Source organism: Amyelois transitella, chromosome 6 (genome assembly GCF_032362555.1).
Source record: "Amyelois transitella isolate CPQ chromosome 6, ilAmyTran1.1, whole genome shotgun sequence".
Lineage (NCBI taxonomy): Eukaryota > Metazoa > Arthropoda > Insecta > Lepidoptera > Pyralidae > Amyelois > Amyelois transitella.
In genome coordinates this window covers 12,663,060-12,690,650 of record NC_083509.1, presented here as the reverse complement: position 1 = coordinate 12,690,650, position 27,591 = coordinate 12,663,060, and the positions used below count along the sequence as shown (strand labels likewise).

At 41.1% G+C, this 27,591-nt stretch overlaps 1 protein-coding gene across 3 annotated transcripts; it reads left to right on the top strand.

Annotated features, from left to right (window-relative positions):
• Nucleotides 1-104: 104 nt before the first annotated feature.
• LOC106132039 (transient receptor potential-gamma protein) lies at nt 105-27,538 on the top strand. Of its 3 annotated transcripts, none has more exons than XM_060944647.1 (22): nt 105-310; nt 11,029-11,167; nt 11,888-11,933; nt 13,039-13,187; nt 15,426-15,631; nt 16,605-16,767; nt 16,919-17,335; nt 17,431-17,544; nt 17,766-18,000; nt 18,262-18,402; nt 18,709-18,848; nt 19,020-19,266; nt 19,354-19,477; nt 19,750-19,945; nt 20,175-20,366; nt 20,755-20,796; nt 21,090-21,273; nt 21,539-21,709; nt 21,999-22,194; nt 22,937-23,163; nt 23,599-23,750; nt 24,026-27,538. In XM_060944647.1, the coding sequence occupies exons 4-22, from the start codon at nt 13,056-13,058 to the stop codon at nt 24,200-24,202; spliced, it is 3,456 nt and encodes a 1,151-aa protein (XP_060800630.1). In that variant the 5' UTR covers nt 105-310; nt 11,029-11,167; nt 11,888-11,933; nt 13,039-13,055; the 3' UTR covers nt 24,203-27,538. The 3 variants fall into 3 exon arrangements, with proteins under 3 accessions (XP_060800630.1, XP_060800629.1, XP_013186804.2); XM_060944646.1 differs by having other exon boundaries at nt 11,024-11,167; XM_013331350.2 differs by lacking the exons at nt 105-310; nt 11,029-11,167; nt 11,888-11,933 and adding an exon at nt 11,945-12,132.
• The last annotated feature ends 53 nt before the right edge of the window (nt 27,539-27,591 follow it).

The following is a 27,591-nucleotide window of genomic DNA, read 5'->3' as shown; positions in this document are numbered from 1 at the left end:
GCCTACCTTTAACAGCTTCAAATATTACTTTTTTCACAAGTTCAAATAGGTAGCCCTATAGGTGGCAAAACGTTTCGGGCGGCAGATAGTCGCGCTCGGCGGCAGTGCGCGGCGCGCGCGGCTGCCGACGACTCGCCCGCATGCCCGCCGGCCGCCCCCCGAGCCCACGTGCGCGCGCCCGCGCCGCTGTGCCCGTGCTACTACCCCACACAACCGATAGCCACCGTCTGCAGCGCGCCACCGAGTGATCGATGACACCGCCGAATCGGTGACCCGACTCGACCTAGCATAGTTATAATCACTAATATAGGTAGGTACACCTCTCGTGCTCCACGAAGGCTTTCCAAGAATGTGGCTCCCCAGTCCCCAGTGTATTCGTTCACTCTAGTTGAAAGCTTGCGGTCGGCGTATCCGACTACGAGGTATGTATGTTTTATATCTTATTCTACGACACCATATGATTAACACATTGGAATTGTAATAGAACAAAATTTATACACACACAATGCTCAACTTTATGTCTGGATCGTAGCATGAGCTTTTATTACCCGTATATAATAAATATTCGAGTATACAATAACGGTCATATGGTTTTAAACCAGTTCCGGCTGAGATCCGATCTCCGGCTTCCGGTCCGGCGGCCGGCGGCGGGCTCTGAGGGAGCTTATTTGGGTTGTCGTTCACTTGGTCAGTCAGTATTTCGCTAAATAAAGTGACGTTGTTTACAGCACGCCGACAGACTTCCGCCAGCGATGAGTAATGGCCGTGTTATGAATAACGATAAATATCAGAAAACATAAAACTGGACTTCTTTGATGTTACACGTAGCTACTAGGATTTTTATAAGAAAGCTTGTCAGATCATGCACTGCCGGCCGCCGTGGAGCGGTAGGACAGGCAGAGCGCGGTCACCCTAAACAAAACGAAACTTAGCTAAGTTTTTTTTGACAATACACACCAAGGTCTTGCGCCGTGATTCAAGTAGTCACATTCCACCATCCCCATGGCGTTAGTCCCGCATGGGTCCTCACCTCCCTGGAGTGGAGATCGGGTCCCTTTGGCAGCACGGTTTTATAGGCTAAGTCAGGTTTTACACGAGTATCAGAAACGCAATAATCATCACATATATACCTACTATGTCACATAAATTCTGAACAAATATAAGTAGATCTTAAAAATATTCCTATATTTAATTTCAAGGGGTTTTATGAACTGATTCTCAGTACAGGCTCCGTATGTTCAAATCTTTTGCTATTATGGCTATCATGTATAGAATTCACGTCCCGAATTTATTGTTTTTTCTACACGTCTTTATTAACTAATTAGTTTATTTACAAGAACAAGGTAATGAAAGAAATATGGAAAAATAAAACCCTAGTTTCCGTTTTTCTTGGGGAAACAGAAATAAATTGAAAGGTCAAAGTTAAACCAATACTCGCTTCTCGGACAAAATTAATCCGACTCGATCGGGAAAAAACGAAGCTTTTCCCTGACTCGGATCGGAGTCGCTCCCAATTTAAAAATACGATCATATTTTGATGGCTTAATGTAGGTACTGCAAAGAGAAATCGAGCTTTCAAAGCTTTTCGTCGGACAAATTGAATTGCGTGTTTAAGAGTCAGTGAGTCTCGTTGGGATTTTTATAAAAATATTAGGTACAGTTCACTGGCCTTTGATGGATTGTTCCCACAGAGCAAACACGTAACACTGCTGGCCTCGACTATTTTTGAGATGCTCTTGCTTATCAGCAGTGTTAGGAAAGCGATTTTCTTAACGGTTTTGCCGTCATTACTTTTTATGGTGGCGGCAAAAGATGCGTGCTTGATGTGAACTTTAGGCCAGATAAGGAAGTTTTGAACGCCTAGCGAAGTAGACTACAGTGCTGGATAGATAAAGGAATTCTTAGATGGTTTGGTCGTTCGAGATGAGATGAACGAGATTAATTGTTGCAAAGAGATTAACAAGTTAGATGTATAAGACGAGCGTGAATGGAAAAACATTGATCGTTACTAGTGGAATGATGACCTTACGTGTAAAACTTATTTTTTTTAAATTTCTCTTATACTGCAAATCTAACAATTGTTGCAAGATATCAAAGAAAGTAAAGAACTGAAGTAATACAAAATACAATAATTTATTGCCAAGCTTAAAAGCCAATGATTTACCAACACAGCAACTTAAATGATGTGGGTAGGTATGTAGATAAACTGCCACTTCCCGCTGACCCCGCCGTATACATCGAGGGCCGCGACGGGTGTCCATCACGCAGTAATGGGCCAGCATCCCCGCACGAGCCCACAAGTTGGGAATTCCGGGATGAGTTCCGAAAATACCGCAATCGAGAGGATCGGCCGGCACCCGGCACGCGCGGGTCACTCATTAGCACCCAAACTTCGATATTACATGAAATTGTATTTAGTTTGGAGCCGTGGCCATGAATGATAATGTAGTTTGATAGCTGCAGAGGTGGCGCCTGAGGGATAGAAGCACTTACAACTTGTGTTGCTAAGGAGGGCGAACGCCCGAGGGAAGTTTAGCAATTTATATATTACTTTGGTTACAAATGCAGTCAGTCTGTATAATATAGAGACATGGGAGAACAAATGTTTCTGGTTGAATATATTATATATTAAGTATTCTGATATTTGAATAAATGAAGTCAGTCGAGTCGAGTATTCAAGTCGAGGGAAATTAATAATACGAGCGTTAAATTAATGTAAGACTTTGTTCACAATTACTTTTGGTGAACATTTGTACTTTTAAGTTTGCCTTGTTCGTTTTATGGTTTTTCTTAATTAATTTCATATCAGCATCAAGGGCTTAAAAAGACACTAGCTGTTGCCCGCGACTTCGTCCGCGTAAATTTCGAGTTGAATCTTGATTATACAGTCAGATACAGACAGACAGACAAAAAATGTAAAAAAAATAATTCTCTATCCGTTTCAGTCAAATTACAAATGTACAGACAAAATATTTTTACTTTTATTTAGTTTTATTATATGTAGTATTTTGATTTTCAGTTTTCAGAAAAAAATATCTTGTTTTTGTTAGGGCTCGAACTTGGACTGCCAACTTCACAGACTGACGTGCCAACCACTGGACCATCGGGGCCGTTGCGGTGGTGTCGAAATAGAAGTAGACTACATACATACATATGGTCACGTCTTTATCTGTTGCGAGGTAGACAGGCTTGAAAAGACTCAAAATTCAAAAATTCAAAATTCAAAATTCAAAATTTTTTATTCATTATTATAGGATATTATTATATCGCTTAATAATTGTCGTATGGTTTAACAACTTGGTTGACGTCAAATATATTACTTAAAAACTAAGTTTACTGCCGCTTCCAAGGCGTCAGTGCAGAAGAAGCGGTAACAAACTGCACTGCAGCATTTTCTTTAACAACGTCAACTTCACAATATTAAATTATACTTAGAATATAATGTGGACGGGAGAATACATTGTTCACGGGAGATTTATATATTTATGAGATTTAATATTGAAAAAAGAAAAATATATATATATATATATATTTTATGGATTGCCAATTTTAAAAAGATTTATGTACAGAGTGTACTGAAATTTTGATTTAAGTTCAAATTAAACTACAATTAATTACGAGGTTCCTGTGCCAAGCTCGAGCCAGATGTTTTTATCATTAAGGTAATCATCAGTCCTATAATAAGCCTTCTTACAAAGTACTTTCTTTACATACTCTTTGAATTTTCGGTAGGGCATATCAAGAACAGACTCCGGCAACCTATTATAAAATCGTATACAGTTCCCCATAAATGATTTACTGACTTTGCTAAGCCTATGAAACGGCATGACTAATTTATGTTTATTACGTAAATTTCTATCAGTTGTGGCACTAACTTTTTGAAAAAAAGAGGTATTTTTCCTAACATACATTATAAGATCAAAAATGTACTGGGACGCTACTGTAGGTATGTTTATTTTCTTAAAGAGTTGTCTTAACGAGTCTCTTGGTCCTAAGCCGTAAATTGCGCGAACGGCCCTTTTCTGAATTTTAAAAATAGTTTGTATATCAGCCGCGCTACCCCATAAAAGTAAACCATAAGATAACAAGCTATGAAAATAGCTGAAATAAACAAGCCTAGCTGTAGCTACATCTGTCAATTGTCGGATCCTCCTAACAGCATAAGCGGCAGAGCTAAGTCTATTGGATAGTTTAGAAATATGAGCACCCCACTGTAGCTTTGCATCAATTATAATTCCTAAAAACTTTGTATTTTCAACAAATTCTAATTTCTGGCCTTCCAGTATTATGTCAGTATTGGCCTGCCTTACGTTTGGAAGGGTAAATTTAATGCATTGGGTCTTATTAGCATTTAAAAGAAGATTGTTGGTTGAGAACCAGATAGATATGGCCGACAGTATATTATTAACCGAACTTACATTTTCGCTATGGCGATCTAATTTAAATATTAAAGAAGTGTCATCGGCAAACAGCACTATACCCGCCTGTTTTTCCACCATAAAAGGCAGGTCATTGACATATACCAAGAAGAGGAATGGTCCTAAAATTGAGCCCTGAGGAACACCCATTGAGACGCTTGATCCGCTTGACTTTACTCCATTAATATCTACAGTTTGAAGCCTATCAGTCAAATAGGATGCCATTAGTTTAGTTGATTTGTGGTCAAACCCATATTGACGAAGTTTACGCAAAAGTGTCTGATGATCTACGCAATCAAATGCTTTAGAGAGATCGCAAAAGACTCCAACTGAATCCTGTGAACTCTCCCACGCGTAATAGATTTGAGTAACAAGTGCTACTCCCGCATCAGTGGTGGACTTCCCGGCAGTGAACCCATATTGTTGGGAATGGAAAATGTTATTGATTTTAAAATATTGTTGCATTTGATTAAGCATCATCTTCTCAAACACCTTGCTCAAAACTGGCAATATAGAAATAGGTCTATAATTGCCAAGGACTGTTTTCTCCCCTTTTTTTAATAGAGGTATTAATTTGCTACATTTCATTAAATTTGGAAAAATACCCTCATCAATACATTCATTAAATATAAAAGCTAGATCAGATGCAATAATATCTATGATTTGACTTATGATACTAACAGACATACCCCAATGGTCTTCAGACTTTTTCAAATTAAGTTGTTTGAACGCCTTTAATATATTATCAGAGTTAACATATTTAAATTTAAAGACAGATTTGATGGGAGTTGTGTTATTATTAAGTAGGGTTTCAGCGCGCAATGGACAAGAGTCAACGTCAGAAGTTAGCTCCACAGGGATTTTTGCAAAGAAATTATCAAAAGCATTTACTATGTCCTGAGTTTTAGAAATACTTTTGTTACCGGATGATATTTGTTTAATACTGTCTCTATCTTTGATTTTGCCAGAAATGGATTTTGCAACTAAATGGCCACGTTCAGCTATTTGGCTACAGGTTATAGGTTGCTCGCCCATCGCCTAAAAAAGTATCCCAAGTTTGTATGCCTACCCTTAGTCGCCTTTTACGACATCCACGGGAAAGAGGTGGAATGGTCCTATTATTTTTTTTTGTTTTGGTGCCGGGAACCAGAAGGTACTATTAGTAGACTAACAAACCAAAAATCTTTTTACGTGAGAATTACGCATGTAATGTGCGGCAAAACTGGAATATTATTAAACTGATTTTCACTTATATTTATATGTATGTCATAGGTATTATGCTGTTGTACAATGATAAATGACTTTGAATTTTAAATTACGTAAATTATTTGCAGGCAAAGTCATGCCTTGAGTTCATTCAAATGTCGATAACTTTTTTTTAGTGAATCGATTTTGATGAAACAAACTTTTAATGTTTTTCTGAGTTAAAACAAAGCAATTGGTGAAAGTTTTAAGTAAATCGGTCCGATACTTTCGGAGATAATCGTGATCATACATACAGACAGACAACAAATTCATAAAAAATATTTTTGCTTTCTATTATTCATTCTAAGTGTCCCTCTATCCATTTCAGTCAAAAATACTAAATACATAATAAAGCAGTAAAAATATTTTGTCTGTAACAAAATATTTTTACTGTTTTATTATATGTATAGAAGATTAGCATAAAGATGCATAATCTTGGTTTATTTGTTGAAGAGTGAATAAACACCATTTACATACGCAAACCTGAATTATTTAACACTCCCTTTTTTGTAAAATCTCGCAAAAAGGAATATACGAGGATAACGAAAAGCTCCTCAGGCGTGCTACGAACCAATAATGAGTTCCCTTGGCCGCATCTTTTCGGCAGCTATCCATTTTATGGGTATTTCTAAGCGCTTGTGATTTATAGTCTCAACAAATTGTCGATATACGTACATAGTTCGGTTTGAACATAGGCTTTGTGAATAGCTTTCAAACGCTCAGGTATTGATTATAATGGTATTCCCTTTAGCAGCCTTCAGAACGCGACCGACGCCCGCCAGCAACTCGTTTTAGCAGCCGTTTTTAATGACACACATTAAATTACAGTGATTGATTTTTATTCATTCTGTTACTGCTACCTACGTTGCATTTCAGTTATATATATTTGTGTTTGTTGATCTGTAAAGATTACCTTTATTTTCGAGGAAAGAAATCATAATTAAATATCTTGCTACGCGGACAACATTCAGAGTAGCCATATTATTTTATTTCCTTATTTCAAGACTTTCATCATGAAATTCCTCTGAATTTCAAAATCAAACTTCCCTCATAATGGTTAGTGTTTGGTACAATGATGTTTGGAAAATCCATCATGATACAAACATGATTTATGGATATAGGATAAATTCGCAAGTCAAATGACGAAATAATAAATCGCCAAGTCCGGCCCTGCCCGTGCTATCTGTCACACCCTCGTCGTTCTGACACTTTCGGAGAAATTCACGATTTCCCGATGGAACTCCAATTTTGATGACAATGCACACTCATTAAACTATTTTTGCCAGATTGCCGTGATATCTTCACGACAATCTGGCAAATTACAAAGTGAGGGTAATTTTTTTTCATAATTTGTAAAGTAAATTTGCTTTGATGTGGCGATTTGGTACTTAATTTTTGTTGGATAACTGATGATATTTTTTTGGACTTTTTATGGCATAGATATCAATACACAGTTACGTGCATGAAAACTTACATTAATTAGTGTAAGTATAATTGATTTCTTAAATTTGACATGTATGTCGAGTTTTAGTGACAGCTTGCTACCATCGCCTGAAAGAAGAATTTCAAATGTCATTAGTCACCTTGAGTGGTCCTATTCTTGTTTTCTTTTGGTGTCGGGAACGACACGGCACTACAATACTTACACGGAAAATTCATGAATTTGAAAACTATCGTTTTATCTTCAATCGCATCATATTTCCGACGTGTGATAGATAAAACCAACCTTTAAAATATTTTGGAGGATTGTTTATTGAGGCCGGATTTCAAACGCTCGTGAGTGCGGTCTTCTGTTTGTCTTGATCCCGGAACCGCGCGGTTTTTAGCACCTGAATACGTACCAGCTTCGAAATATATTACAAATTATTATATTTTTGCAAATTGTCAGTTGTAAAAATTTAGAACTTTATGTCACCATCCGTTTTACAATATGGACTCCATGCTTTCTGCAAGTCCAGAAAAAAAATTTAATCATAAGTGTGAATTTGCATAACGAAGTTATACAGATGATCGTCGCCTTTCAGTCAGCGATTACCTAAATGAGTGAAAAGCCTTACCCATAGGTATTAAATACCCTCGCGAGGCAAGATAAACTTGTATACCGTGTATCTTGCTACGCGGACAACATTAAGAGCAGTCATATTACGGGACAGTTGGTTCTGAGTACCCCGCAAGAGATATAGACGTAACTATATGTATGAATTCTGATTTTGGCATTGCTATCAAAATATAAAGAGAACCTTGATCAAATGATAAATTTACAAAGGTTCCTTGTGTGGTATAAGGCGAGCGCGTGTGCGCGCGGGCGCTCTCTAGTCATTTTATATGTAAAGCAAAATAAAATAAGACAAAAAGGCTCAAGTAGGCATTGAACAAATTGAATGACTTAGGTCACAACTTTAGCGTATTTCTAAACTTGTTGCGAGATTCGTTTTTTTTTTACAAGTTCTGTTTATGATTAAATATAAAAGTTTATCGAAAAGTATTACGATGTACATATATAAATCACTTTATTAATAAAAGCTAGGCAAAAGTAATATTTATCATAGGTATTACAAATATATCATTAATTCTCTGGTTACCGAGTAGGAAGCGGAGCATGCGCCTTTTTTTCGGACACCGGCTTCCGCTTCCATTGATATACGAGACGTCTGGTTCGTGTGATGTAATGAAATGTTTTACCTGGAACACGACGGACCTTATGCTGAAGTAGGTATTTTAAGCTTTTTAAGAGCTGTGTAGCAAATGGAATTTAGTGGTGGTAATGTGGGAATAATTAAGTTTTAATTATTCAACTTCTATAGTGGCATCCCAACGATTCCACAGAATCACAATTAACTCGAGATTTCGAAATTAACCACAAACAGCACACAAGTCGACTTGAAAACTAATTTAATATCAGTAGTTGAAGTGTAATGAAGCGAATGTTTACTTCATTCAACCACACAATAAGACGTGAGGCTTCTGGAAATACGAAGTATTCAAACTATCTTCACATTTACCTTACATTAACACACAAGTCCTTATTCTCCATTCTCATTAGGATCTCATTATTATGGAAATGATAATTACCGAATAGAAATGAGGATAATGTATTATCTACTCCATATTATTTGCGAATGAAAAAACACGTTCATCAGCAGTATCGGATCGTGTATTGTTCCCTGAACGTTCATCAAACTGTGAGTTAGCCGCCGCTCGCTTCATGACGTCGATTTATTTCCCTCCACCGCATTATCGCTGGCACTGAGCGGAATAAAATTCACTTATCTTGGTCAATAGGCCTCTCACTTTCTGAAGTTTCTCAAACAATATTACAATATGAATACTATAAAAGCTGAGCGCTGGGCGGGGGGCGGCGGGGCGAGGGCGGCGGGGCGCACTTTTACGAGCGCGAGCGTGAGTGGCGGAATTATCCTTTGTTCGCATTCAGCGCTTCTCAAAACATCTTAATCGCGAAATTACGGGTTTCCGCGATTATTATTGCAGATTACGACTGCCCTACATGCTAAGCTACAAGGAAAACCTCAAGACTTGCCAAATTTGCCCTTCGTGACGATACTTACGATGTTATATCTCGAGCACAGCTTCTATATTCAATTTTGCCACATTTATTGAGCAAATCACAAACGAGAATTGTATGCAAATTAACTGCTTATTTAGGCTGGTGAACTGTCATAGTAAGGTCTTTGCCTATAAATTACACGATAGCTTAGTTTGCAGATTACGAAACAAGTGACTTCATCGGAATTTCAATTATGTGTCGGTCGGCAACTTGGGAACATCTTAGCTCCTTGTTCCAAGAGTTTAATTTAAACTTTCAAGCCTCCGCTAACAGTTTCAATTACCGGGATGGCTCTGCAATGAATTGTAATTTGTTATTCGAAGTCTAAATGATAAGATGTGAATAAAGAATTTCTCTGGTGATTTTCAAAGGAGCGGATGTGCGGGTCTGGGCCGAGGCGCTGCGCCATCACCGGCTGTAAACGAATCCTTTGTATCGAGCGCCTGAATAAACACCTATTTGCATCTTTATGAAAAGCAGATGGCTTGTCGAACCGACGCGACACGCCGGGAATCGCTAAACGTAGATTCCGACAAACCCAATTAAAATTGGGCGATTCTCATTCATGTCGTTTCTCAATTTGCCGAAGGAAAATTTATAATGAAAAATATTGTTCGTATTTGCGCGATAGATATTTTGTATTCTTCTGCAGAACAAAATATGTAGATTGCACTGTATTGTCGCAATACTTATAACGATATTTTACACTTTCACAATATGCACTGATGAAGTAATTATTAAAATTAAAAAGGACTTTAAATTACTATAATCAATAAGTTGGACTAAATAATAAAACTTATAATATATATAATAAAACTTCAATTCGGTTTGGCGCTAATCATACAATTTTTTGTTCCTTTTTTAATTTCATTTGTTTTCCAGCCTACTTACTAGAGTACTACAGTACTACTTACTAACGAATGAGGTTGTGTCTCATTTTAACTGCCGGTTTGACTACATTTTATAGCTAAACAAAGCAGATCAAGTAAGATCGTAGGTACTTTCTGCAAGTAAATTACGTCTATTATTGTATAATTTCATTACATTTGATTGGCACCGTTTTGTTCTTAGTTTACGCAATAGATTTAGTATCAACAAACAAGCGCTGTTCAGTGTCTGCAGATCTGTCAGTGCACTAGATTGTTCGATTGAATCATTATCTTTCAGATTCCTGAAACAGAGACATCAACAACATCGGGATTTTGTTTTTGCTAACGACATCGGCAAACAACTTATGACTCAACTAATTACAAAAGATGTTTAGGGTATTTACGTACCATTATGGTGGAATGATGTACCTTTTAGGCGATGGGCTGTCACTCATAGCTGAAAGTGGCCTTTTAGTTTTTTCGAACTGTTGTTCCTGTCGTAAGGGTCAAAGATGTGATTTTGTATGCATGTATTACTTAAATTATTGTAAAAACTTAACTTTATGAATTTAAAAAAGTGACGTTTAAAAATCATGAATACCGTAGATATCTGAGTGATAAAATATCTAAGGTATTTTAATTTATACAATGAAAACGTTTGACAGTCGCATCGTACGGCATCTGAATAGAGCCATCAACCTGAGCGACAGCGCGGAATCTCGAGCGGACGCACAAATCAATCTGCTCTATTTCCATTCTGTTCACATTGCGATTCCAATATTTTGAATGGCGTCTCTGAGAGAGGCGTCCGGCTCATAATTAAGATAGGCACACACGTAAAGATCGTGATTTGAAACGAGCACAACGTTCACAACGTTTTTACGAGGCAATAACGATAAATAAGAGCTTTGAACCGTTTGTTGCAGAGCAGCCAAGCTGACAAGGCGTAAGGGTCGGGCTTCGCGGGCAGCGCGGGGCGGAGGCGGAGGCGGAGGCGGAGGCCCGGCGCGCTGGAGGCGCTCCGGCGGCACTCGCGGCAGGTCGCCGCGCGTCGCCCTCGCCGCGTGCAGGTGCCCCCACTCTTGTTTATCATCGGTTACATAATCTTACAAGATTGCAAGGGTTGAAGCGGTTTTACCAAAAATAGACGCAAATCTAGAGGGCAGAGTGGTTTTACGAAATATTTAGCTGATAAAAGAGCGACAAACTAAACTAAGCACCCAAGGTTTGCTATCCTTGTTCCCCGTTTATGGCAACATTAAATAAGTTTGGTCGTAAAGACAGACATCAGCTTTGGAAGCCATAAATTAGTAGACGGCCAACCAGTAAGGATCAATTGAAAATAAATTGCAGACTTAACTTTTGCCAGAGCTTAAGAATTTCTAGCAAATAAAATAATTATAAGGTGGTTTCAAAAGGAATTCGAAGTGTAACATGCATAACAGAGCCAAAAGTATCAAGATTCAAATGCCTTGTTTATCCGGATGACAAAATGAGGGATATCAGAAAAAATACAGATGATTTGCTGAGTCTTTAAGAAAGATACCAAGTTACAAACCTTAAAGTCTTTTCTTTGATTTAATTTTACAATATCGATAACATGCATGACACATTATGTTTTTGCGTTATTAGACCAGCATGGAAGCATTTTTGGTGAAAAGTGGCAATAGAGGAGTAAATTATTTTTTAAAGGTGTAATAATTTTAAGATTTCAAAATATGGTCGCTGCGTCTGCCACAGTGCCAGCCGTCTTACACACCTGCAAGTCTGACTGGCGTTCCTTGTTTCAGTTCACGGAGCGGGCGCAAGATGGCGCGCGCAGCGGCGACACGGCCGGTGAGTTGCGCGCGCGCACCAACCGCGCTAAATATATCCATCCGCATTGCGTTGCTGTGAGTGGAGGCTGGCCCACCAGCTCTGTGTTTACTAGCCCGCGGCGGCGGCTGCGCTCGCCTGGGCGCGGCCGCCGGTGATCTCTTTGTGTACAGACCTCAGTGCCTGCCCTGAACCTTCAGAATGCTGTTACGTGTGCCTGGTAAGATGACCTGTGTGAAGAATTTGGGCTCAGTATCTGTATTCGATCAAGGACTTTCCGCCTCGCTTATTACTTTTCCTAATATAGAGGTCTCAATTAACTAAATTGAAATGGAGTCGTATCCCTTAGGAATAACATTGCTTAACTAACACGCGCAGGTAATCTTTTGTCCGCCCAATGTTCCGGTACAACTAAGTTGGAATAGAAATTAAAACCACTGTTTTGCTTATAAGAATACCCAAAAGCAATTTCAATTAATATTACAGTATTATATAGTACGAGTAGATTGTAATTTTTCACTACGAATTCAAATGTGGCATTCCACTTAAAAAAGTCTTGTTCCTATCGAAACTAGATCCGTTTTGTCTTTTTTACTCCCATCATTTGTCATCGAACTACGAAGACAAATGATGGGAGTTTAAATTTTGTTTGAGAGATGAGTAGAATTCTGGTTCAATCGGGTGATAACACGCGTCACGTCTCTTTCAGGTCATGATGCCTGTATCCGTGATTTGTTTCATAACATTCAGCAATCTTCTCATGCAAGCTCATCGTTGTAGGACACTCGTGACCTGACATTCCACCAGGATGACGCTGATTTCATCATGAAGTTAAGTGCCGTGTGGTTCCCGGCACCAATACAAAAAGAATAGGACCACTCCATCTCTTTCCCATGGATGTCGTAAAAGGCGACTAAGGGATAGGCTTCCAAACTTGGGATTCTTTTTAGGCGATGGGCTAGCAACCTGTCACTATTTGAATCTCAATTCTATCATTAAGCCAAATAGCTGAACGTGGCCATCCAGTCTTTTCAAGACTATTGGCTCTGTCTACCCCGCAAGGGATATAGACGTGATCATATGTATATATGTATGTATGAAATTAATTGTTTATTGTTGTTTACAGAGAGCGGCGGGTCGGACATGTCGGGCGGCAGTGGCGGCGGCAGCGGCGGCGGCAGTGTCGCCGTGGACGCGCGGCGCCCCTCCACCTGTCGCGTGGAGCTGGGCTCGCTGCTGGCGTCCGAGCCGCGCCCGCTCGACAACAAGGTCAAGGTGAGCGGCAGGGGATCTCCAGGATCTTAAGATCCTGACCACTCTACAGCTGCTGCCACACGATGTTACAACCAGACCCTACTAAGAAGGTACTCGGTTTCTGCCTATGCGATTGAATAGATGGCATACTGGAATATCAAGCCATTCACCATGGGAAAAGTAGGTACTTAACCAGTGTCCCAAGTGGTGATGAATGCCCGGGCGTTTTCCTGAAAACGCTGTTAGCCCTGTTTGTTTGGGTTCGAATCCCACTTCCACCGTCTGTGTTCCAATGAAAATGAAAAACTGCGCAAACAAGAGTACCCAACCTGTTTATGCAGTTTTCTGGACCAGGATCCCCATGGAGATCAGACTGGTGACTGGAGTAACTGGCGGTTTTTAGAGCCCAGCTAGAAAGTAACGCAGACAAACGTTAGGAAAATAATGTAGGAAATACGGGCAATAAAAATGAACTCGTTCTTTAGTCTCAAGTAAGCAAATACGATACAGAATATACTTTATTGGACCTAATAAAATACATTGTATACAGAAAATACTGAAACTATAAATAAACCAGTAACAAAGGCGGGCTTATCGCTGAAGCAATCTTCCAGTTAGCTTCAGGTGGATAGAGGAGGAATACACGAACCGACGGCTTTATAGTTACAGAATGTTTATGAGAGCGAATCTGTTAAATACATACATACATACATACATACCGTCACGTCTATATCCCTTGCGGGGTAGACAGAGCCAACAGTCTTGAAAAGACTGAATGGCCACGTTCAGCTATTTGGCTTAACGATAGAATTGAGATTCAACTAGTGACAGGTTGCTAGCCCATCGCCTAAAAAAGAATCCCAAGTTTGTAAGCCTATCCCTTAGTCGCCTTTTACGACATCCATGGGAAAGAGATGGAGTGGTCCTATTCTTTTTTGTATTGGTGCCGGGAACCACACGGCACCAATACAAAAAAGTTAAATAAAGGTATCAATCCACGATAAGAGAGTTCTTATTCATGAATTGCTAAATCCTATTTGTTGTGGAGTCCCGAGCCGCTTTACGTCACATGATAATGTAGTGAGTGAACCGTTAGGGAACGTCAGACACGTTTCAATCACCCGCATACTTGAATGAAACACTTAGTTCCCGACCGCGTCCCGAATTAGAAAGAAAGTAAATATTTACACAGCATACAATTCCCCGCGGTTCGGTTTAATAAAGCCATAAAAATAGTGGTGAAGCACGCCAACAATATGATTTTCCGCTGTTGATACATGTACTATGTACAATACAATACAAATACGATCCGCCGGGGGCGGCCATGATAACAGCAGCTTTTTACAAACTTTATTTGCGATATGCGACAGTGAGCATTGTGTCACAGAGGAGGCAGGTTTATAAAGACGCAGCAGTCAAGCTTTCTGCCCATTTCAGCACTCACGTTATCCTTTTGAAATAGGATTACCTTACAGTCCTTGACTTTTACCTGTCTGTGGGTTGTTTTGACTACCTCTCATGTAGGTCTACGGTCACTTCCTCACGTTTCCGGTGTACTGATCTCTGCCCAAATACGATTTTCCTTGAAATTTCTAAATTGAAATCATTCATCAAGTCCAATGAAACATTAACCGGCAGTTATATCAAACACGTTTGATACCAATTAGTGATTTCGCAATTGTATGAAGTTTAGTCTCTGTACGGTCATGTCTGCTGTGCGGTCGAGTGGCGGCGCGCGCCCGCGACCCATTTGCATAATGAGTACGGGGCTGGGGGCCCGGGGGGCGATGGGGCGGCGGCGAGACATCCCTGTCCGCCGCGTGACAGCCGCCGCCAGCTGGCCACCACCGCTGACCCATATACCGCTATCGGACTCTCATCTCAAGAAAACATGATTGATATATTTACGCACTAGATTATGAAAACTGATAACACTATGTGTCGCACGTACCCCTATTATTTATTCATGAAAAAGTTGATAAGGGCGCGTAGGCGTCTTCGTTTTGCGCTTTGACGTTTCGCAGACACGCGTCGCGCACACTAGGTTAGTCGGGAAGGGTGTCTCATCGATAAAATTGATGGGATGGGTGCAACGCATTCGATCTATTTACTTGCTATGAGACTTTAAGTCCCGTGGAACACTAAAATAGTTCACCTTGGTGTTCTACGGTAAATTTTCTGTAGGTACCTTTTCTTCACCTAGGTGTTCTACTGTTAACTTTCTCACCAACGAATACTTACGAACTGGTTACCTTGCAGAGACATAGCATCCACGGCATGACGGAGGAGGAGAACATAGTGCGCCCCCACCAGGAGATGGCGGTGCTGTCGTTGGAGGAGAAGAAGTACCTGCTGGGCGTGGAGCGCGGCGACGTGGCGGGCACGAGGCGCGTGCTGCAGCGCGCGCGCGACACCGGCCACATCAACGTGGACTGCGTGGACCCGCTGGGGCGGAGCGCGCTGCTGTTAGTACATACAGACATACATACATATAATCACGTCTACAGCCCTTGCGAGGTAGACAGAGCCGACAGTCTTGTAAAGACTCATAGGCCACGTTCAGCTATTTGGCTTTAAGATAGAATTGAGATTCAAATAGTGACAGGTTGCTAGCCCATCGCCTAAAACAAGAATCCCAAGTTTATAAGCCTACCACTTAGTCACCTTTTACGACATCCATGGGAGAGAGATGGAGTGGTCCTATTATTTTTTCTATTGGTGCCGGGAACCACACGGCACACATAGTACATAATAAAATAAAATAAAAATAAAATAAAATAAAATAAAATAAAATAGTTATATTATAATACGCCCGCGTTAAACGATAGCTGCCGCGGTAATTTTCGATCCCGTGGGAAATTCGAAAAACCCTGAGATCACATAAGAGAAACATGCCTAATATAAAATTAATAGACAAAGTAGTTTAGGCGATGAATTGATACCATGTCAGTCAGTCGGTTAGTCAATCAATTTTCTTTTATGTTAAAAGAAGGGAGGCAAAGCCAACAGCCTTGAAAAGCCACATTTAACTGGAAAGCTCACTGATGGAATTGAGATATGAAGAGAATTGATTAATTGACTTTTACAATCTGCGCTGCTGTTAGTATTTTTTTAGTTATTGGGATAGGGATCGGTTAGAAGAAAAGGAGCTGTTGCCACAAATATTCTGCTATAGGATAAACGAAAGGCTGCTTTATTTGTTCGTTGGAGATGAGGCTTGAAATGACAAGGTCAAGGGTGACTATCAATATAGCAGGTTAATATTCTTATGCTCGTTTCAGAAGGTGGTTCAATAATCTAAATCTTTTGGTCAAAATATTACAGAGGTATGTAGAAATCTAAAACCAACGAGATATTCTGCTACTGATGGTTGCCATAATTACATATGTACTCACTAATGTGATAATAGCAAGGTAAAATCTGGTTCTTAATTCGCAGGATGGCTATCGACAATGAAAATCTGGAGATGGTGGAACTGCTGGTGGAGTTTGGAGTGGAGACCAGAGACGCACTACTGCACGCCATCTCCGAAGAGTTTGTGGAGGCGGTGGAGGCCTTGCTGGACCATGAGGAACGCACGCGCAAGGAAGGCGCGCCGCACGTTAGTATGAAACAAGCGATCTATGAAAAAAAGTACCTGATTTTAGTATAAATTAAACAATTTTTTTAAAATAATATATACCTGGCATGTATTTCGACAGCCGGTAAAACATAAATCATGTTTATTACCTTCGACTTGTCTTTATTTGCAGAGCTGGGAAGCGCTTCCACCAGAAACAGCCACTTTCACCTCCGACATCACGCCTCTCATCCTGGCGGCCCACAGGGACAGCTACGAGATCATCAAGCTGCTGCTGGACCGAGGCGCTGGCCTGCCCGTTCCCCACGACGTGCGCTGCAACTGCGACGACTGCGTGCGCTCCCGCAGTGAAGACTCCTTGCGACATTCCCGCTCGAGAATCAACGCCTACAGAGCCCTAGCATCCCCATCCCTTATCGCACTCTCCTCTAAAGACCCCATATTAACAGCTTTCGAGCTGTCCTGGGAGTTGAGACGTCTGTCTGCGTTGGAACACGAGTTCAAGACAGAATACCAGGAGTTGAGGGCCCAGTGCCAGGAGTTCGCGACGGCCCTGCTAGATCATACACGAACATCGTACGAACTTCAGGTGATTATTATCAAGTACTTAAAAATGGAGATCTCATATAATATCGTTTATTATTGAACGACTGGCCATTAACTTATTTAATTCGTTTGACGTAGGTGTTGCTAAATCATGAAACTGGATCTGCGCCGGCACCTCCAACGGAGCCTGGAGCGCCAGAACGCATGCGGCTATCCAGACTAAAACTGGCGATTAAACTGCGGCAGAAAAAGGTAACCTGGTGGCTATTACAATAGCGAGGTTTAAACCCAAATATAAAATAAAGTTGATTTTTCATTTCAGAGAGTTATCAAGTTGTAATAAACACATAAAAGCAATGGAACACTTAAAGAGAGCTTGTGCGGAGCGTCAAGAGAGGGCGCACTTTTAAAGGCTTCGGAATTTAGTTGAGGAGTTCTTCGAGACTAGTACGTAGTCACGGTGATTGTTTCAGTTCGTGGCACATCCGAACGTGCAACAACTATTGGCGTCGATCTGGTACGAGAGCGTGCCAGGGTTCCGGCGCAAGAACATGCTGCTGCAGGCGGCGGAGATGGTGCGCATCGGCGCCATGTTCCCGCTGTACTCACTGGCCTACATCGCGGCGCCTCATTCCACGGTCGGCCGGACCTTGAGGAAGCCCTTCATTAAGTTCCTTTGCCATTCTGCTAGTTATTTCATGTTTTTGTGTAAGTTACCTTATTTTCTCTATGAGTTTGTCTAGAAATTAAGCAATGTTTTGTTACAGTGTTTTTCCGATTACATTCTCGGCTGACTCCGAAATGTAGAATATCTAAGACCTATTTAATAGCCAATATATACATTGCCGATTACACACACATCTGCTGACCGTCAGAAAGAGCTTTGAATATTTTGTGGGGTTTATTTCATTTAAAACTCTTATCGACACATCTGATGGGCTTTATAAATCACCCAGAGCTCTGTTGCAGTCCTATTGATCCTGGCATCACAGCGCATCGAGACGGCGGCGGGAGGGCTGCTGTGGGGCGCGGCTCCACACGGGCAACCAATGTCGCGTCGGGGCGCTCCGCCCTCGCTCGTCGAGTGGCTTATTCTTGCTTGGGTCAGTGGTGAGTACTTCGTCTAAATTTAATATTTATATCCAAAATATGCTGCAAAAATTTTAACCAAAAAAGGTCTGCATTCTAAACGTCCGATGAAAATGCTGCAGTGTAGTTTGTTCCGCCGCTTCTTCTACACATGCGCTTTGGAAGCGGCAGTAGTTATAATTAGATTCAAGTGATGTGACGCCAATAAGTAACACCTTGTATCCAATTTTGAAAATAAATCTATTCTATTCTAAAAACGTGAAATCTGCTTAATCATTAAGAGGTTTCGGTAATGCGGTTTTTCTTTACTTCTTATTCGTGACACAGGTCTGATATGGAGCGAGGTGAAGCAGCTGTGGGACATGGGGCTGCGGGAGTACGTCCATGACATGTGGAACGTGATAGATTTTGTCACCAACTCGCTGTATGTCGCCACCGTCGCCCTACGGATCGTCTCGCATTTCCAGGTGCAAAGCTTGAGAATACCTATAGTCCGATCAATTTGACGTATTCAAAATTAAACCATCCTTTCTACTCTGTTTAGTACATTTTTACATACATTTGTGGATTTTTGGATATTATCTTCATCATGACCAATTAAATTTTCGTAACAATAATTTCATTATTTTTCTGGACAGGTCCGTCGTGAGATGGCGGCAGGGTTGGTGTGGAACCAGCCACGAGAGAACTGGGACGCGTGGGATCCAATGCTGCTATCAGAAGGCCTGTTCTCGGCCGCCAACATCTTCAGTAGCCTGAAACTGGTGTACATCTTCAGCGTCAACCCCCACCTCGGGCCGTTGCAAGTGTCATTGAGCCGCATGGTGCTAGATATTCTTAAGTTCTTTGTATTGGATATTCTTGTCATCTTTGCTTTCTCTTGCGGTAAGTTTTTCATCTTATAGCAATATAGTTTTTGTGTACCTACACCACCAGAGAAACTTAAGTTGAAATGAATTGTCTTGTTTGCAGGTCTGAACCAGCTGCTGTGGTATTACGCAGACATGGAAAAGAAACGGTGCACAACAAGCTCAGCGCCGGCGAATGGGACGCTCCCCGACCCGGACGCCTGCATCGTTTGGAGACGATTTGCTAAGTATGTGTATCAGATACACTTCCACAAACCTTCACATTATTCCTGAATATCTTATATTCCTCGCCTAGATTTTTGATTAATATTTTTATCACTTCTTCTTTATCCTACTTACACACAAAATTGTTGTTTTGTATTGTCTTTCAATACGAGTACATACTGTTCCTATCATCGGCATCCCAATAGACAGTCTTCCTACTCATGGCCTTATCAAGTCAAATGTCGATTTCAAAAATTTAGTCTGGTCTACAAAAAATATATATATCACTTAACAGCTTGTTCGAGACGATGCAGACCCTGTTCTGGGCGGCGTTCGGTCTCATCGACCTGGACTCCTTCGAGCTGGACGGCATCAAGATCTTCACGCGTTTCTGGGGCATGCTCATGTTCGGCACATACGAGGTCATCAACGTCATCGTGCTGCTCAACTTGCTGATCGCCATGATGAACCACTCCTACCAGCTGATCTCGGTAACTTCTGCTTGATGTCTTGTGTGGTACAGTTTTCACTTAAAATAAGGAGTTTGTTCTGATGTGGTATACTCGTACAGCATCACCTTTGGCACTACCAACTTTTCGGTTACACGAAATATGGGAGTGGGGCGCTGTTTTTGCGTTTGCTTTATCTTACATCTGTTTTGTTTTGAGATACTGACATTGATCTTGCCAACATTAGTAACCCACATTTGTCATCGTACAGGAACGCGCAGACGTGGAGTGGAAGTTCGCTCGCAGCAAGCTGTGGATCAGCTACTTCGAAGAGGGCGGCACTGTGCCCCCGCCATTCAACGTGATTCCGTCTCCCAAATCTATATTGTACGCGTGGCGCTGGCTTCAGCGAAGGCTGTGCGGTCATGCGAGGGCCAAACGAGAGCATATGCGCACTATTCGGGTACGTCGTTCTTTTTGTAATAGTCCTATAGTTATGTGCCAATAAGTATGACTTTGTGGCGATCTCTACGCCACTCGCCACAACATCAAATCAAACAACTACTGTCAATCATCGCGAAGAAATTGACGCGCTCAACCAATAGCAGCGAAGAATCTAAGACGCGATTTCAGAGATTTCACGGATTGGAGCTATATATACAACCTCCGACACAACATCGTCTGTCGCGCGGTTCCCCAGGCATAACACCTAGCCTGGCGGAAGATCTTCCCTTTGGTGGCGGTCGAGCCGAATCATCACTCCCGCTACAACTTTTAATGTCCGAGGCTCTCGTTAATTTTGTTGTTATTTTCCATAATAGAAATTTTCATCTGCAATTTTCTTCTTTCAGAGAAAAGCAAAACAAGCCAACGAGAGAGATTTTCGTTACCAGGTATGAATTTTTATTATGCCTTTACTCAAAACACAAAAATTTTACTAATGTCTCAAAATTTTGGAATACAATTTATATAATGCCATTTACGAAAATAAACTACTAAAATATTCACGTGTCAACATTTTGGTATGAGAAACAACTGTGTGAACAGATTTTCCAGAATCGGAAATTAGATATCTATATGACAATGTTGCAGTCAAGCGATTTACTAATATTCAAGCTACCAAACTTCATCACCAAACTAAGCTATATAATATAAACATTGTAACTGCACATTTGAATTTAATCAGGGCATCATGCGCAACCTGGTGCGTCGCTACGTGACGGTGCAGCAGCGGCGCGCGGAGTGCGGCGGCGTCACGGAGGACGACGTCAACGAGATCAAGCAGGACGTGAGCGCCTTCCGCTGCGAGCTGGTGGAGATCCTGCGCAACTCCGGCATGAACACCTCCACGGCCAACGCCGGGGCGCCAGGTAATTAATATCAATATATCAAGACTCTTGAAAGGTTAACATGCAGCTCACAACCGAAGCTACTTATGAGAGAGATGATTTCTGACATGTTGGTTTCTTGGCAAAATAAAGGGAAGGATAGACGAAAAAAAGGACGGACAACACACAGATATGAGGTTCGATTGATCTTAGATATGTAAATTTTCATTAAGACAAAGTGGATATTAAGCCTTGTACGTAGTTGCCCCGTGTTACAGGAGATTAACCTATTTGTTAACTCTTGCAGGCGGCGGCGGCGGCAAGAAGAACCGTCAGAAGGAGAGGAGGCTGATGAAAGGCTTCAACATCGCACCGTCAGGGTCGCTGGCGCCGGTGGACGAGTTCCTGGCCTCGCTGCACCACGAGCACGGCGGCGCGCACGGCGTCGACCACGCCTCCATGTCAGCCTTCCTCGGAGGTAAACCGACTTTCTTTCTTTCTTCATCAAAAAGAGCAGTTCCTGATGAAAGCTTTTAGAATCGCGCTGTAGAGTAGACCTTCATGTCCGCCTTTCTCAGAGAGATTACAATACCGGCATGAAAACCATCATCATTAAAAGCTGCTGCTTAATCCAGCGTCTCTATCTATATGTGGTAGTCTTTATGAGCTTATATTCTCATTCGACCAAGGCCCTCCTTCAAATATAGAACTCGTGATCAGCGGAACTCATTCGCAACATTCGTATTACATCATTAGTAACGTTGTAGGTCGCCTGCGCACGTCCCAGTCCAGCCTGTCGGACGGCGCCGGCGCGGGCGCCGCGCTGGGCGGGCGCCGCAAGCCGGCGCAGCACAAGCGGCGCTGGGGGACCATCATCGAGGCGGCGCGCGCGGCAAGGGTCTCCAGGCTCATAGGCAGGTCGCGGTCGGAGGACTCGGTGTGCGACACCAGGGCTTCGCCGAGGTAACTTATGTCGATTGTTTTATACTAACAGGTTAATTATGTAAAACCAAATACAGTTTTTTCTATCAATAATATCTTCATAAATAATTTTCGTTGCGTTTAAATTAAATTATAAATTAAACCTATGTATATACTAGCTATCCCGGTAAAAGTTATATAATGTTTAAGTCATTTCTAGTATAAAAAAATTTAAGGGACAACCCTTATCACTTAGGGGTACGAAAAAAAATGGATATTGGTTGATTCTCAGATCTACTCAATATGCTCAAAAAATTACATGAGAAACGAACATTGTGACACGAGAATTTTATATATAAGATCATGCATGATTATAGCACTACATAAACAAATTAAGCAATTTTCTGAGAACATTAAAAAAGTAGAAATTAAGTGCTAGCTTCGTAGCAAATGCTACGAAATTGTGTAGCAATTCTCTACGAATAAATGTAGCATTTGCTACGAAAAAGTGTAGCTGAATGCTACGAAAACAAAGCAATTTCTATTTCAAGAAATATTCGTACGCTTTGGTAACATCACTGGAATGTTGATCCTATACTCAAAGACTTGTGAGGGCCTTCCGGTATCTTCTGTGGTCACGTACTCACGGTGTAATTTCAGGAGGAGGAGGACTCTAACCGTTATTATAAAGTACACAAACAATCTCCTGATTGTCAGCAATAGGCAACTATTTCTTATTCTATCTAGGTTAAAATAAATTGGAATAATGAACATTGTTTGATAGCGGCAGCGACCGTTCGGAGTCGGGCAGCGACTCTCAGCGCAGCCCCGAGCGCCGCGGCGGGCCGCTACACCCGCTGTCGGCGCTGGCGGCGCTCAAGCGCAAGCGCAAGAAGTTCTCCGACTCGCGCCGCTCGGGCGCCGAGGAGCGCGTCGCCTCGCAGGCCAGCGAGGCGCTGCAGCGGGCCAGCTCCGTGCCGGCCAGGGTCCCGCCACCGCCGCCTTCTGCAGGTGACCTTTGTGCCTTTAACTTTTGCTATTCCATAAATAAGTCAAGACGATACCTTTAAAAAAAGGAAACAAATATTTAAAAAAAAGATCAAGCCTACATACCTTGTTGTCATAGATATTAAAACATAAGCAATCCTGTTTCAGGAGCAATATAATATTAAATATCAATTATTGTCACCATATTCAAGAATTCAATGATACTGATTATCGAAAGAATAAACTTAATTTTATACAAACAAATAAATAGCTTGCACGAAGAGAGTTATGAATGTGTATGAAGCGAAAGAAGTATGCACACATTCATGACTTCACACATACTCGTATACTATGCAGAGATCGTGGCAAGTGGGAAGATGTAGTCTCTGCCTACCTCTCTGGGAAAAGGCGAGATTTTATGTAAGTATATTTAATAACCAATTGAAGTATAATTCCCAGGCTCTGTGGTGACGCAGCGGTCAGCGCCGGCGCCCACCCCGCCAGCAGCGGCGCGGCCTGCGCACGCGCCGCAGTCGGCCGCTGACGCCGGCGCGGGTCGCGGCGGCAGTCGCGAGCCGCTGCTGGCCAGTCTCGACGATGATGCGCACAAGGTAATTATTAAATCTTTATTTATGGATATGGGTACATAAGGGTCTTACATATAAAGTTGATAAACACAAGATAGTTCTACCTACTTCAAGTGTGTAAAACTTTGAACAACGAGTAATTAAAGAGTTAACAAGCTCTGAAATCGAAAATAGGTAGAAAACCATTTTATCCCGAAAATTATTTTTTTTACAATTTGAATTAAATTGAAGCTATATGGCAATAATTTGTTAAAAGTGGGTCAAAACATTTAGTAGAAAGTGTATTGATTGATTTTCAGGAGATGTGCCGTCATTGCGGTTGCGAGGCGGGCGGGGCGGGCGGCCCCAGCGCGGAGGAGCCCCGCGCGGCGGGCGCGGGCGGCGCCACGTGCGGGCGCTGCGCCGCGCTCGAGCGCCTCGCCGGCGTCACCCCGCTCCACGGGCACGCGCCGCAGCACTCGGCCGGGTGGTTGTAGCGGGGATACAGAAATCTGAATTAGGTATTCAGACCCCTATGGCTAGTTATAGACAAGTTTACTAACGGTCATTGGACAGAACATTGGAGGTGGCGATCGGATCGATTAAAATTCGCAGTATTGGAGTTTTTGAGAACCGATTTTGGGATTTGAATGAAAACAAACATTAGGATTTGAAATACCTCACTCAATTAACAGAATAGTTTTTAATTCAATATCAACAGAGAAGGCTACCTTTTTTTGATTAAGTACGAATAGAGAAGAGAAAGTATGTAGCTACAAACATCAAACCGACTGCCACCAGGAAAATATAATACTAAGGATAGGTCGAAATACATACTCTAGATGTAATCTTTTGTAACAGTCACCGCTATGTAAATAATATCTTAACTCTTTCACTTAGAGAACCTCATTCGAATCATAAATCCAATTAATAAAATGACTACATGTAGGACGAGTTGGTTGTAAGACCTGCCACGCTGCTGTCTTCACATTAGTAAGATGATAAACCTCTAGTCAGTTCTAGTCAAAAAGAAATTTTAATGTATGTAGCCTTTCCAAAGAATAACAGAGAGAGAAAAACATTCACAAATTTAAGAATTTACAAATATAATCAAGTGTGCAAACATGTGAAACGCAGGGTGGCTGCGAGCGAGAGTAGAATAGTTACAACATATAGAATACTGCTTGTTTGTGGTTTGCTCTCAAATCACTGGGGTCCAAAGGCATTGGCAGCATAAGTAATGTATCCCTGCTTAAATCCTCAATTTAGAAACCTAAATTAAGTTGGTATCCTATCTTACGGCACAATTTCCCTTTCATCTAATCCCAATTTTTTGCAATCCATTCGTGATAACATAGGATAAGACCCTGCTGATATGCAAGTGAATTAGATAATATATTTTAATGTACATTAAATAAACAACGATAATCAGATCCGAAAGCAATAATATCAAACTAAATATCTTCCCGTTAGTCGGCGGGAGTTAATATTAGTGACGTCCATATTGTGCCTAAGCGAAGAGCGGCGAGATCCTCCGCAAAGAGTCATTGAAGGATGCAATTCTTCAGGGCCACAGCAGGTCTGCTAAAGTTTGAACAATAGCGGTGTCAGGGTTCGTGTTGATTTGTTGTAATTGTGTCGTGTCCGCGGTGAAGCGCAGTCACTTAGATATTTTTATATTTCATTAACGTAGACTAGTTCAGTGTTCGACCTAAGGAAACGGCCCAATTCATGGCATTCTTACTTAGTATAGTTTCCAATGGACATTTATCATATCAAAACCTTTGTAAACACATTACATCATTTCGTAATTGTAAAGGTTCATATGTAAGTAGATATTATTCTGAAATTTATAATTATACCGATAGTTTTTAGATGTGCTTGGTAGGTGTTCGCGACGTTAAACATACCACACTACATATATATTATGCTGTCACAACAGCTTCAAACTTTTGTTGGTTTTAAGAAGCCCATGTTATGAATACTGTACAACCTATGAGAGTGGTTCATTAATAGGCCTAAAGATTATTATGGATTTTAAATTACTAAATCTAATATTTTTCTATCAACGCCCCTGTAATTTCAAAGAGGACTTAGTACAAACCCCTGGGGAACACCATTATTTCGAAAATTTTGACAATGCGTGTGTGTTTTAAAAAGCCAATAAATTTACTCTCAATGACATATCAGTCATACTACTATTTTAAAAACTTCAAAATCGAAAAAATAATCGTTCATGTAATGGGGGAATTTATTAAAAAAAAATGTTTTTGCTCTAATAGCTAAACTACGCACCGATGGAATTTCTTTTGGTTTAAAATAGATAGGTATATAACTAACAACGCAACGTAGTGTGCTGTAGAAATTAATAATACTAGGGACTAAGAAGCTGTCCACATTCACACAATACTGAGCGAAGTAAGGCACAAATTGGCGCAGATTAGATAAGTCAATAAATATATCGTAGATATAACTCTTCCTAAGAAATTATATAATAATGTTAACGCGACATATTTTATGAACACCAACTAGTAGTAGCTATAGTAATCGCGGGAGTTCTCACTGGATATTAGGTATACTAAAGGCGAACTTATAGTTAGGAGTCCTATTACATTATATTAACGTAAGTGTGATACACGCGATCCTGTTTAAGCTGGGTAGTTTGCGGGCCACTGAAACGAGCTCTCGTCCAAAATACTGCATCAGCGCAGACAACAATGTTGGTCTTACACCGTCGAGTAATAAGTACATGGCGCCGCATTCTCCATACACTAGCTCTCGTAATGTATTGCAATGATTGACGAAGCTCATTTCATTGGGCCGCTGCGTGTGACCGGCGTCGTTGCAAGTCTGACGACGACGAGACGACGCCCAGCTGCCAGGGGCTCGTGAGCGGTGCTCCTCGTGTGTAGAGAGGACTAATTAAATTAATACAATCATGTGTTCCAGAAAGTTTTCCACTGTAATAAGTTATTCTATCGGCGCACACAGAATACTCGTAAATAAGTACTAACGAACAAGACGAAACAGGGATTTTTAACATGTCGTACCTCTCCTATATCCGAAACGTCATATGATACCCTGGTTTATAAGACACTTTAGGTTAAGTAGTCACTAGTTCAAAGATAAAATATATCTATACGTTTGATGCAATACCTATTATATGTGATCACAAAGTTTTACATTCTTATATTTATATAATACAGCATATGCAATAGTTTATGTATGGAGGTTTGATGGCGGACTCCGGGTGACTGGTCCAATACCTGCTGCTACTGTTTTAGCTAGTGTCCCAACAGGAGATGATTTTAACATTAAAATTTCATGTAGGCACCTACATTATATAAACGCTGATTAACAATATTAAATATATAATTCAATAAATACTGCGATATCAACGTGTTAATTAAACGAAGCGTTAAATCGAATGTAATGCAGTGAGGCGAAGGCATTGGACCAGATAATTCGAAGTATCAAGGAAGTCTCGGCTCGGCCGTCATGTTTGGATGCTATTTTAGACATTTGTATCGTTCGAATGATTTTAAATCGTTCGATTACTCTGCTTGAAAAGCCTTTGAGTTTTGAGTGGAACGACCAATATCGAAAATAGGAGCCACGATATCGGTCCGAGCCGGAATTGTTTACGTACTTATAAATTGTATTATGATTGAGTACTGGGTGCAGTATCGAGTATGACCAGAGGCCTTCACGAGTTTAGTTGTTGAGCGTGGGCGCCGGCAGAGGCCGCGGCGCGCGCACATAAACGATTATATTTTGTAAAGAGTTGTTATTTATTTATACATTATATTTGTATATAACGGTGCGAAGTTTAATAAAATAAGCACTATTTATACATTTGTTTTATTTGCATTTCCCAAACACCTAC